Below are 13,946 nucleotides of genomic sequence, written 5' to 3'. Positions count from 1 at the left end.
CAGGAGGATGGAAATAGAATCATTAAATGTCTGTAATAAGGGCGAAGTATCCAGGGAAATTAAGAAAATCCTCATGTGGTTTAGTAACCATTTAATATTGTGAATGAAAAGGGTCAATAATACTAAGAAACAGCAGAGGGTGAGTAATACAGCACTGAAAGAAAAACTCACAGTGCTGAAGTGGTGAGCCATGATGATATCCACCAAATTACTGGTCCATCCAGACAGCTGCAAAAGAGGAGAAGACAGATCCAGTTATCCCAAACCACAGCCGACTTTTCTTAAACCTTACAGGTATGGCGATATGGCCATATACATATTTAAATGCAGTGTAATATATTAACAGATATAATGATCAAAGTTGAAGGAGGCAAATACACAGACATTTAGCAACTGCGAAGAAAATAAGCTGTCTTGATGAATTAGTGGCACACACAATATTACAAAGTCTCACATCAAAGCAAAAACACAAATCTTAAAAAAAGAATGGTTACAATTTCCTTCTGAAACCTTGTTAGTATAAATACGGCAGTTAAAGTCTGTGTGGTATTTTAAATGTACATGGGACAAAGCCCCCCTCTTGCTCCATGACAGTGAGTAACCCAGCAAAGAATGTTCTCCCTGAACAATCTTGCACAGGACACACAATATTGTCTACAGTACTATAATAAACTATTTCACTGCAGCATTGTGACTATCGTGCTCTGGACCTGAAGCCAATTAATCCTCGCGAAATGAAACAATTCCAAAAACGGGAAAACCTAAAGACTCGAAAGTACATGCTGCTCTCACACGTTAACTTTGTTTTCATTAACTTTGGCGAGTTTTAAACCTCAAAACAGCAGGCATCATCAAATTAACACAGGATTAGAAACTCTACCGTTCTTTTAATGCTATTATGATGAGAACAAAAAAAAAATATTGAGCTTAAAATTGTATTGTTAAGATGGAGAGCATATAGAAGGGAGGGTGAACTCCAACATTTATTATTAACAACTTCACAGAGGGCTGGAAACTGAACTGAGATGGAAGATACATTATTTAGGTAAATGCTCTGTGCTGCAGAATGCACTCAGGACTTTCTGGTTTATAGTGTTATGATATTAATACAGACCTTTGATGCTGCCCAGTCAATCCATCCTTCTGCACATGGGTCGACATCAATCAGGACCAGTCCCTCCACCAGAGTGGGGTTGTTCAGCTGGGAAGGGAAGACGACGTGTCAACATCAACTAAACAGCTTGATTTAGTCTTTTCTTAGTGGTGTTTTGCTTTTTGTTTGCTTTTAGTTTCTCTTTTTTTCTACATCTACAGTATAGTATAGTACAGTTTAATCTGAGCATCCATTGGTCCATCCATTTTGTGTATTCTCTCAATAGTGCAGGCAGAGGATAATACACTGTACTGATCTCAAGACATGAAAACAGGATGAAAAGTGAAGCTTGTCAGTTCAAACAAAAATATAAAACAATGAATGTGGTACTGGCAGAAAGAGGCTGTCTGTGGAAATATAAGATCTATCAGGAACGATGCAGAGGGAATACTGCGGATGCTGCTTTCAACATGATGCAAATGCAAATCAACAACAGCTGCCATAAATCTATCAAGGGTAAATGCATTTAGTCCCGAGCCGGTTAGCGCAAAAGCATTGCAGAATCAATTTTCCTTCATTAATTGTAAGCAAGAGTAGACTCTCCACAGAGAGCCTGGTGTTAGAAATCCTAATCCCAGCACCTTCCCTTTTTTACCCCTCACTAACTATCCTCTTCCTTCCTTATTCATCTTTCAGTTCTCCCTTGCTACTCTCCTTCACTTCGCGCTTCTATTGTACACAGATTGTGTTTATTTTAGCTCCACTGTTTTGTGTGTGGAAAAAGACAAAAGAAACTCAAAAAGTAGAGAATTGCCCAGGTGGTTCGTCATCAGGGGAATTGCAGTGTTTGCGGCACACGTAGAGCAACCTGATGGCCTGTGTGGGCTTGATAGGAGGCTTTAATGTTCAGTGTAACAAGCTGTGGCCTGGAAACCTTTGCCTATTACAGCCAGGGGGACCAAACTAAGAATGGAACACAGAACAAGAACAGATAAATAAAGAAGGATGTTCTGGTCCTGTTGTGGACTCACTGCAAAGCGGCTGAGGATGTATGCTCCTGCTCCCACGCCAATCCCGATCACACTGTTGACCCTGCACAGAAAACGTCAGTTACCACAAGACTGGAGATGAATAATCAATTTATGCACATTATCATTATTCAGCTACCAAAAAGGGGAGGCATTTACTTGAGCTGAGTCATCACAGAGGGCAGCATTTCAGCCAACTCATCCATGGTCGGGTAGCGATAACTGCAGACGGATGAAAAAGCATGCAAGTTAGTGTGAGTTCGTACATGCTCAATTCTTTGTTTGATTAAATATGACAAATTAAACTGTTCATTAATTTTAATACACGTTGAGATTTTGACAAACTGGTTTGACAATTAATGTGCTTCCGCTATCAAATGAAAGACCAGCTCCCTTTACATTCTGACTAGAATAATTCCAGTAGCACTGAAATTAATTATTTCCCATTTATCTGAGAATGTAAAACCAGCCTGACACCCACCCGCTGGGGAAGGGAGGTGCTCCTTCCTGCTGGCCGGGTGCGTCCACATGAACCACTGCAAAGTGCTGTGTGATCTCTTGCATATCCTCATAGTTGAACAGGGTATTGAAGCACGACTTGTCTGGAAAGGGGCAGATAAAAAGAAGACACACTGAGCGTGGCTCTGAGGATAAAACAAAACAGTGTCACCACACCCAGGACATCATGCACTGACAAATCTGTTGCTGGCTGACTTACGGTTGAGCCCGATGTCGTGATAGGTGAGGATGACGGGTCGGTTGCCCTTGGGAACGCCTCTCATCGTCACATGGAGAACGCCATTAGGAGTCTCGATGTCATGCTCCTGCAGCCACAAAAAAACAGAAACATTCCTTCATTACATAACCAAGCCCATGTTGTTAATTTCTCAAACATCTCAAACTATCATATTGAATGTAAATAGGGATTTTTGAGTATACCTAGAAATCCATGCATGACACCCATATGATAACTTAGCACAAAAATATAGTTGCAGAATAATAATAAATCAGTAGTGCTCAATGTTCGACCTATATCAAGACTACCACCCAGCTTGAACACAGAAATAATTATTTTATACACAACAACCCAACACAGAGGGAACATATTCCCTCAAGTAGAGACCCACAGACGAACACAAAATTTTAGTAAACATCAGATTAAGGATGCAAAGCATGTCCCTCTCATCTCCACCACACATCCCCTGTGCCCTCGGACAAACAATGCACTGAACAGGCCCTCTGAAAAACAGTCTTTTCAGTTGAAAAATACTTTATATCCAACCGTCTGAAACCAACAGCGCTTTCACAACTATGACTCATTTGACTTGTTTAATTTCTTTGCAGAAAGACCAATTCAAATTCAAAGAGCTTACACCAGTTTGAATCTCTCACTGCTTTCTTTTGAATAGTATTCTCTATTAAGCACTAGGAAGCCCTACATTAGAACGTTATGGTGCTTTGGTAAAAGAAATGAATCAAATGGCTGGGAGCTGACACTTAATTTTCTTGAGATAAATGGGGGAAAGTGGCTAAAAGATGAGACAGCAAAAAATGCTTGTGGTGCTTATGGGAGTCAGAAAGAGTGTGGGACGGGACATGATTGGGAGTGATAGAATGTACGGGAGGTGACAAAGCTAGTTAACAGACCGTCCGCAGAAGTACAGCATAATTTTATACAACACAAACAAACAAAAACACACACACGCAAACCACCTTCCCAAGGTCAGCATGATTTGGTGCTGCATAGAACACTGTCCATGACGTAGCTATCTGCGTGTTTGTGTGTGTGTGTGTACTGCACAGAGAGGGAGCAGCGGGCGGAGCCCAGAGCTCGTCTGGTCCCAAGGCCCACCGGTCATCAATAATAAAGAGAGCGAGCCTGGGCGGATGAGAGATGCTGCTTATGACTGGCAGACACAGAGGAAGAGTGACTCTGACGGTACACTCTGCCACTTGCCTTCCTGTGTTTCCACTGCAGGTGTTTGGCTGATGGACATATGTCACCCTTCTAATAGGGGATAAGGGTAAATTATCAAGGACAAGGCTGCAGTAATTTGCATATCTGCGATTTGAAATGGACACAGTGAGTGAGAAACGAGGGAAGTGTTTATCCTGTCATCGGCGGAATGAGACATCTTCATTTGAGTGGGTGTTGGTGCAGAGATTAGCCTGTCGCACCCAACGTGAAAAAACTATGCTGACGGAAAGGCTAACGTTAATCTCAGGCCTTTTCACAGATATGAAACGATTCTGCAACCTCAGCCCATTAAGAGGCAGATCAACCAGTTAAATACGCAGGGGAAACTCTGCTATAGCGGTACAGAGTTTAAATGTTTAGTCAAGGACAGAGTCAAGGACAATCTGTGTCGAAAAATACACTTTGGTCTGAGATACAAACATACTTGTTCAAATGTCGGCCTTCTGTCGTGTGTGTGTGTGTACTGTACATGCGCCAGGAAAAGCAGACGTGTGCCACATCACTGCAATGAAATTGTGATAGCATGACAGATATCGTCCCATCAGATATACCATTATTGTAGTCACACACACACACACAGAAAAACTAAGATCTGAAAAAAATTATCAAAGTATAACAACCTATATATTGGGTTGTAATCTGTATCGGCCCAAAAAAACTAGTGTCGGTAAAGGTGAGAAAATTGAAAAAAGAGATGGAGAGGTTCTTGAAGTGGATGGGAGGAAATAGAGCGTGAAAGCATGGACCGTGTGACAGAGACTGGAGAAATTAAGACAGGGGGAGTCATATGACTAACAGAAGGGCGTGCCTTAAACCAGAGGGGTGCATTGCTTTAATTTATCTCGTTGTTCAAACCCCGTCCTGCACAAACAAGGGTGAAGAATAATGGAAAAGAGTGCAGTGGAAAGGGAATGAAGCACCTCTTATTTATCCATTTAGCTCTTGGTATAGTTTATAAGTGGTATTGATCTGAGAGCTTTGACTCATCATTTCCTTTCAGACAAACACACATACACACACACACATACACAGATATACGTGTACACACTGAAGCATCAGAAGAAAACAGACATAGGGTGGGGCTGCTAACCTAGACAGCTAGAGGGCGAAAAGAAGGAGAGCACTGCATTGAGAGCAACCTTCACCCCCGTTCATACAGTCATGGTGGGGGTTGCAGTTGGACAACAAGTGTATGTGTATTTTGGAGGTTGTATGTGAGACCTGAATACTGAGTAGGGGGTTTATTCTTTGAGAATTGGAGATTCAGGGAGCCTCCCCCAGGCCAGCGGGGGAGGTATGGTCTCTGTGTTTTGGTCCTAGAATGAATAAGAGTGAGGGAGGTGGGGTGAGAAAAGGAGAGCAATACATCATGCTGTTCTTCTTCCTGCAATCATTTAACTCATTAATCCCACCTGCCCTCCCCGAAGAGCAGAATTACAGGGCATAAACATCTAACAGCCTACCAATGCCTTTAATGTACACATCCACACATATGCATACAAATGCACACCTCCATACAATATGTTTGTATGTGCCATCATCACAGGTACATGCCACCCTGCATCCTTTCTGACACAGAGCGCTCCCTACCTGCAGCATTCACACAGTAAGCGTGTGTCATCGGAGCAGTGGGATGATGAAGCTACAAACTCAAGGTCTCTGCAGGGGAGGGAGGGGTGTGTGTGTGTGTGTGTGATAACAGCATAAAGAATTCAATGTTGGCACCATGCACCACCTTCTGCCATAAACCTGTTTTCCGAGAAACCCTTGAATCCCGGCAGTTATGGATAAACAGAAAAAAACACATTCGATATTTACAGCAACAAAATCCACTAATAGCAGAGACTCTATTGATAGACAACACACTGAGAGGCTCGTACACATCCTCTGACCGTGGCATTTGCAGATTTAAAGACGCATGAATCTTTCATATCATCACATTAAACTGCACCACTGCACCCGGGCATGTTTCGCCTTCACTGAGTCTGTGCAAACATGGTCACTGTATGACCTGTAGACAAACACGCACACAAGAAATGTTGAGTCCAAACTAGCAGCTGCACAAAGAGAAAAAATCCAAAGTCTCAGCCATATGCTTAAGGTGGTGACAAGCAAGCCAGCAAAGACCACCACCAGCTTTCCATTTCCTGGAGCCAGCTGCTGTCACGAGAAAAAACACACAACAACCCCCCTCCCAATCTGAACCCCCTACTGCAAGGACCCAGCCAGGTGTGTCATGGCAGACAAGACGCATTTGTCACTCACCACTCCATTCCCTGAGCATGCAATCTGGTCCAGGTCCAGAATAGCTGACATGTTTTTCCCACGCAGGAGAGGAGGGTGTTATGCTATGTGCAATTGTGTGCTGAGCAGCTTAGAAGATCTCAAAGGAGGAGGAGGGAGGGAGCGTTAGTAGGAAGGGAGGAATGTAGGGTGAGGAGGCTAGAGTAGCAAGCAACAAGGAAGAGATGAAGAGAGGGAGGAGAAAGACACAGCAGAGGGAGTGAGGAGGAGATGGGTAAATAATCTGAATGAAAGCTGACGCAGAGGGGTGGGCAAGATGCAGAGACAACGAGAGAGAGACGGAGACAAGAGGTGGGAACGAGAGCAGGAAAAGAGACAGAAGTGGGAGGAGAGAGTGAGATTGCAGTTTGTGCTTGGTAGTCACAACGCGTCTCTACATCCAGCCATCGGTGCGTCTAATTGGATTGCGGAGGGTCAGGTGGGTAGAGGGAGAGGGTGGGGCTTAGACGAGCAGGGAGAGGAGGAGGGGAGAGTGGGAGGGAAAGAGGGGTGATGGGGTGCAAGGGATGCAGAGGCAGTCCAGGAAAAATGGGCAGGCTGCTAACGTCACACAGTGAAACAGGCAAGAGGAGATGAGAGAGTTCACCCTGGGATGTATTCAGCATCAGCAAAATGGCTGCTCCTCACTGAGATTTAACACCTGCCTCCAGCTTCACCTTGCTAAGGGAGAAGAATCCAATTGACCTCAGCTCCTACATGGGTTGAATGATTATGTGAATGACTATGATCAGAAATAATATAAATGATATAACAACCTACTTGTGCAAGGGTTAGTTAACTCAGAGGGCCAACCCTAAAGCAGTTTGAACCGAGTCTGACATACAACAGCAAATGTTGGCTGCCCTTGGCATGGTGGGGAGTAAATAATGCTTGAATTGTCCTTTTTGGGTGAACTACCCCGTTAAACTTGCAGTAGAACACTGTCCATATCGGTGTTAACATATAAAGATAAACTATTCATTCATTATTATGTGTCAGGCTTACCAGATAATACACATCCCTCTCTCACTATTGAACAACCAAAACCAGACATAAGAGGATCTGTTTTATCTAAACCTCCCGTTGAGTCATTATTGACCTGTCCTTTTTCTATTTTTCTCCTCTGTCACATGCACAACTGCTAGATGTGCAGAGATCACACCTGTTTGAGACTGGCTGCTCTGTGCCCCCAATGTCACACATGAAGACAGCACAGAGGGGGAGGTATTACACAGACAGAGGGATGCTTCATTTGTTAGTCAATAACAAACACAACAGCATGCTTGGGTGTTAACTGTAGTTTATCCTTTAAATTTTTCCTGTCCTAACCCACAGAGGGTGCCACTGACACAAATGTAGTGTATGTATTGAAGAAGAAGAACTACACAATTACATTAACTGTCTCCTCCGTTCTCTAATTTAAGTTTTTTTTAAATTGTGTTTCATTTGTAATTGTGCAGCGCTGTAAATGATGATATGCATTTACTGAGAATATATAAAAAATTCTAAACAAATTAGCATTTAGTGATTTTTTTACAATATGATGCCCACTACTTATGTTCCACAGACTCTTTTCCTGTATATGGTTTTAAAAAATTCTGTTAAGACTCATCAGACTGTGATGAGAATGTGACCGAGTACGTGTTCACCAATTATACCTGCATGCAATCACACTCAGCTCATGTGTGACAAACGAACACACGCCACACCCTTTCCTCGATAGGGGCCTCTTTGTGAGTCATCAAGTGTGTCAGACGACTCTGTGGTCGTAGGAGTCATATAGGCACAAAGTGAGGCAGTTCTGCAGAGCTCAGTTCAACAGCAGCATCTGAGGTAAAAATATTCCGCTAAAACAATGTCTACAACATGACATGAAATCCACCATGCAACGTCACACATAAGAGCCCTCCAGCCGCACAATGACCGGGCCTATGGCGCCCTCTGCTGAGCTTACTGAGACAGTGAGGATTGAATGAAGGCATGACTTGGCAGCTAATGTAAGAAAATAGACAATTGTATTTTCTAGTCTTGTAGTTGAAGTGACAGAAGGTCAAGAATACAATATGTAAATAATAAGTAAAGAGAGTTATATAGCATTTGAAAAAAAATGTAAGTAATAAACGGACACATTTACAACCTCACAGAACATTTTAGACAATATTAGAAACAAACCAAGCAAAGATTCCATGTAGACAATTATCTCATCATTTCGCACTCCCCAGCAAACTCCATAAACCTGAAAATCTTCTATTTTTAAAAGACCATAGTCAGCCCTTTCCATCTCCCTGAGGAACAGCGACTCTGTGTTCTTAAGTATGCACTTAAAACAGCTGAGCCCATGGGTGATGGAGGCTGACTCACTCCTCCCTCTCTCACCTCACAGTGGCCAAAGTAGAACATCATGGGAGACTACAGGACTGCAGCACTACGCCCTTGGCCTTTATGTTCTTCTCTATGACCCCACCTCACTACCACCACCATCCTCATGCACACTGCACAGGGTCGTGACATGATTGTTGCAGTACCTGTGGACCGCCTGCAGTGGGAGCTTTAGCAGCAGAGACGACAAGAGGAGAGCAGCTGGATTTGTCCCCCAGCAGCTGGAATGTCACACTGGCTGCACCTAGAGATGGTGCAGCGGTGAGACCCCTCCCACAAAATATATTCTTGTACTGCATTTGCACTCCTACTATATCACACCATGTGACAGCACTAGTCAGATTCAATTAAATTAAATACCTTATTTCAAGAATGGATATGTTGAGGCTTACATCACATTTGAGTTCAGCCCAGTTGTTGGCACAAAACATGCATATGAAGAATATTTACTATTGTGATTTACCAAAATCTAGGGGAAGCCAGCTGAATGGTGTAGTTCTTAACTGCTAAATAGCAAGTAAGATACCAACACAACATTTCTTATCATTTCTGCCTTTACAGTTTAAATGTTTAAAAAAAATACTTGCATTTCACTTTCTTATATTATCTAGTATGTATTGAGAAAGAAAATTTGTTTTGATGTACACATTCTAATTGTTCCAAGCCAAGATCGCTAACAAATTTGATAAAAGGCATTTTTTATTAATAGATATTTTAAAGAGTGAAAGCATTTGTGACTTAATTAATCTATTTGACATGCGTATATGAAAATTCATTATAGATTTCAATAAATTATCAGGATTTATGTTAATAATTCTCCTGAATGTGACTGTGTGAGGTCAAAATGGCTGCCATGGAAATAAGGTCAAATACAAGTCTCTCCCTCGGTGCCACAGAGACTAATTCTGATATTCTCTTTAAAGTACAACTAGGGGACCTGGAATGACCATCTGTGTGAAGATTAGCTAGTTGATAAATTAGTGTCAATGCAGACAGGACTGAATGCTGGGGAACACGTAGCATGCCTGCTCCGGCTAACATGCGCATTTTCTTATCCTGACTGCAGCGGCTATATTTAGTTCTGGTGGGATGCTGGAAGCAGCCGTGACTGCAGAAAAGTGAGAGAGGGATGAAAGGTTTAACCCTTTGCAGTCACGATGCTCATGAAGACGAGAGGCTGCTTCCACTCCTCATGCAAGAGGCTCATTGAATGCAGAATAGGAAACAGGGTCTCATTCTCAATGCCAATAAAGGGATCTGGAGCAGTGCCCACTAAAGGCCAGTACTGATTTTTCTTGAATGATAATTATTCTTATATCATCACATTAAATGAACGACTGAGGCTGAGATGCTAAGTGAAATACAGTGAAAAGGCAAACACAGTCTCTGCAACACTCCAATTATACTGTGGAGGACATCACATCGAACAACTACTAGACTCTGTAGAGATCCCCTCGATCCATCACACAAGCCGAGATGAACCATCCCTACAAATATCACAAATATTTGTTGCTTTGTGGTTTGAAATGTAAAGCTCTGTACAAAACAAGACGCTTAATGATGCCTTTTTTGTAAACGTGAAAGTCCTTCTAAAAATCTCTGGAGACAGTGCTACACCTACATCTACTCTGACCAGTGGTTGGATGTCCACTGTATAAATGCACATTGTTAACTTCCAGCTAGTTCCATCATACTGTTTAGCTGCATTGTTCTGTAATGATTCGACAGTAGACGACAATAAATGGAGTCTGTACATTCAGTCATACTGATACAGTCATACATACAGTTTCACTGGATAGTCGTCACGGTGTCCAACCTTGCATGAAGGACTCAACAGTTTCTCTGAAGGATGACACTGCTGTCCCTCCCAAACATTTGTTTTTAGAAATCAGTCCCAATAGGTCAACCTCCAAATATTCTTATTTGTCTGTATCACAAAAATAAATGAATAAGCGGCTTATGCTGAATGCATTGGCATCTTATATCAATATAAATGCTCCACAGTACACAAGCAGCAACCTATTCACACATAGGCGGTATGAATACAGCCTAAACCCCAAAAATGAATTCAACAATGCTTGAAGTTACAGGTTCAACCGTCCATCGTGTGTGGCCAGGATTTAATTCACATTAAAAAAAAAATCATACCTATTCAACTCCTTACAGTATGATGTGTATCAACTCAGTTGGTTACCTTGTGATTTGATGCTTACTTTCAGGTAGGCCCTCTCTCCACTAACACACACACATTACTAATAGTAACAGAAACAGCAACAGACATTTAATCAGGAAGTGGCCTGTTTTGATGTTGACCTACTGTTTTGCTCCCGATCATTATAAACAAACCACTAGCTTGTATAACAAGCTGTGCAAAACATTTTGCAAACACGTGTTTGTGGTGAAACTGGAGACTGCTGGTGATGAACAATGTTCAGATGTAGGGCAAGAAAACAACGGTGCTCAGCAGTAGGGGGGTAAGAATGAGGCCACGTCCCAGTACTCAATCCCCTTCCACTCGCATGATCGCTACCCCCATAAAAATTGCACAACAGCAGTTTAAGGAGGATCAAAGAGCACCACTCACCTGACAGTCGAAGTCTTGAAAGTTCCGAGCATTCTGCAAGAAAAGTGAAGAGGAAAGTTATTAATATATATCACAGAGTCAAAGATTAGATATTTATATTTATAGAAGGAGTGTGTGTGTGTTTACCTTTGTCTATTTGTTACAATGTTTGGTTAGTAACTTAGTCAGAATTAGATAAAAACATTAATCATTACACTTCTGTCAAAATTAATGCGTGGTGTTTTTAGATCCAGGTAGAGAACTGTGCCCAATTTCCAGCAAACTGCATGACATTAAAAGTGAGCTTTGTGTAATTGCAATGAGCATCTGCAACATGCTTTAGGATATGGACGGATGAAGCCAACTGTGAATAGTACTTCATGTTGTTGTGGAGCTATTGGTCCAACCGATTGTGACACAAAATTGCAGCAAATTTTTTATGCATCATAAATCAACATCATTTTAGAAAACACCATGTGAAATGAGTTCCGCTAGTTTAACAACTAAATACTTTGCTGTGTAGAACTTAATTAATGGTGAAGTATTTTGACCTATTATCTCAGTTGGTGTTTTAGCTTTATTCAGTCAGCAGGAGGCTACACAGTACATGGGCAGAGAGGTGAGAGTGGGAAGCAGACAAGAGAGAACGTTCTTGAGGGATTTAGTTGTAGGCCAAACCAGTAGATACCATCTGCCTCCAGACCCATGGGTACAAAATTGTTTCCCCACTGAAATAGATTCTCAGCAGGAATTATGGTAAAAACATGTTTCTAGCCGAGATCTACGAGTCCTTGCATTGATTTCATGACAAATGACCACAACTTGTTGGCAACATTTTCGTGCAGACATTAGCTCCTAGATTAATACTGAGTTTGTAGGACTGTTCACAAAGCTCTTTAATCACAGTTGGCCGCATCAACATACAGAAGAGAGCGAGGGCTCAACGCATCAGTCTCATTATATCAATATTGTCATGTCAATTGTTATATTACCCTAGCAGTTAATTAGCCCTTTAACTCCCTCCTATTCTCCAAATATGTATGTTCTACTTTGAAGACAATTCTAATAGTACATTCTTAACCTTGACCATAACCTCATCTTTACCATTGTTAAAGTACTAAATTTCCGCACCTTGCTGCATCATGTAATCCTTCAGACATGTCTTATCTGAACAGTTATCACAACTGGTTTCCATCACTTCCACACAGGCCAGAGAGAAAATGAGAAGCTTCTTTCATCAACGTTATCGTGTCATCGTCCCTCTATCTTCATTCAAGGCTCCTGCTTTGTCTTTTTATTCAGCTGGCCACCAGATGGAGTAAGAGGTCAGTGCCAGTTTTCTTCACTCAGGTTTTTTATGACGTATATATCCTTACCTTGTCACCTAAACAAGATATCTACATTAACTGCCACACAGTCCGACAAATAGAAATATAGCAGAAGGGCGGAAGGAGCAATGAAAAGCTTTCATCTAATTTTGTTATTTTCTCCTCCATGCATCTGTTTTTGCCGTCTCTCACTCGCTAGTCTTAGAAGCTCTGTAACTAAGAGCGGTTTCTTCCTGCTTCTCTTTTGATCCGTCTCCATTTTTGCTTGCAGGTCCTCAGACTGTTTTTCATTATACGCTCCCTATTCCTTCATCTATCTTGCCTCATTCCGTCTATAACCTCTCTTTTTCTATTAACTCTCCCTTTTTTTTCTTTTTCCACTCGACAGTAGAGAAGATATGAATAATTCACTATGATGAACGGAACTGCAGAGTGTGCATGTCTAGTGTATTAGCGTATGTATTTGCCTGGGAGAACCATATGGTGTGCTCATTTACTTTTAGAACACACCATACATCGGTTCACTCCATGTGTGTGATTATACACGTGTTCATGTGTCTGTTGCCTCAGCAGCTTGATACTTCTCTGTTTTCACCAGAACTCACCTTATTGGTCAGCAGCGGCTTGATCTCAGTCAGCTGTACATCCTGTAGCTCATCCATCTTCGTCTCTGGTCACTGTTAACACCTCTGTTCAAGAAGAAGAGAGAAAAACATGAAAATCACTTTCAACATTTAAAATCCCAAGTATTGGAAACTGTTTGTTCACAAATGAACACGAACAACACACGCACACTCTTTCACCACTCAAAATTAATGAAGGAACAGAATATTCAGAACTGACAAAGGGAGTTGGTGAAAGCTAGGGTTGGTGAGTTGTTTCTGAAACCCTTTTTCTTATTTATTGAAATCCTTGTCACTTTACAAAAGCCATAATTTAAACGCCCCTGAAAAAGCCAGTGTCTGTGGCCCTCACAGGATACTAATAGACATGACCAATCATTTGAATTCTGTCACGGACCCACCGGCCTGCCTGCACCCTTCCTCATTCTCTTGCTGTACGTGAGGCTATCACCAGTGAAGCAGAGACGATGCCCAGAAGTTAACAAGCAAGTCACAGAAAAGTCGTCCTCTAGCAGACAGTGTACGTTCAAGTGTTTTAGGGACAAATCTTTGTCAAGAGGGCTGATGGGAGTTGGTGAGATGTATAGGTTGCATATTTTCGAAGTGTAACCATAGCTTTTCCAGGATCAGCAACCACATTCTAATGTTTGGTCTCTGTTAATAGTGGCTGC

The 13,946-nt window shown here is 41.9% G+C and overlaps 1 protein-coding gene across 1 annotated transcript in view; it reads right to left on the bottom strand.

The window, feature by feature from the left end:
* The window catches only part of ndrg3a (ndrg family member 3a), a 29,998-nt gene that overhangs the window by 3,879 nt on the left and 12,173 nt on the right, over window positions 1-13,946 (bottom strand). Inside the window, exons 2-9 of the mRNA XM_053441867.1 lie at window positions 13,258-13,341; window positions 11,346-11,378; window positions 2,840-2,945; window positions 2,603-2,723; window positions 2,281-2,343; window positions 2,125-2,185; window positions 1,115-1,201; window positions 172-228 (exon numbers count right to left, since the gene is read on the bottom strand). Of these exons, the coding sequence (XP_053297842.1) occupies window positions 172-228; window positions 1,115-1,201; window positions 2,125-2,185; window positions 2,281-2,343; window positions 2,603-2,723; window positions 2,840-2,945; window positions 11,346-11,378; window positions 13,258-13,314 (585 nt within the window). The 5' untranslated portion in view covers window positions 13,315-13,341. The remainder of the gene's footprint in view (window positions 1-171; window positions 229-1,114; window positions 1,202-2,124; window positions 2,186-2,280; window positions 2,344-2,602; window positions 2,724-2,839; window positions 2,946-11,345; window positions 11,379-13,257; window positions 13,342-13,946) is intronic.

Source organism: Pleuronectes platessa, chromosome 2 (assembly GCF_947347685.1).
Source record: "Pleuronectes platessa chromosome 2, fPlePla1.1, whole genome shotgun sequence".
Lineage (NCBI taxonomy): Eukaryota > Metazoa > Chordata > Actinopteri > Pleuronectiformes > Pleuronectidae > Pleuronectes > Pleuronectes platessa.
The sequence above is the reverse complement of the archived record's forward strand: the minus strand, read 5'-3'. Positions and strand labels throughout refer to the sequence as shown.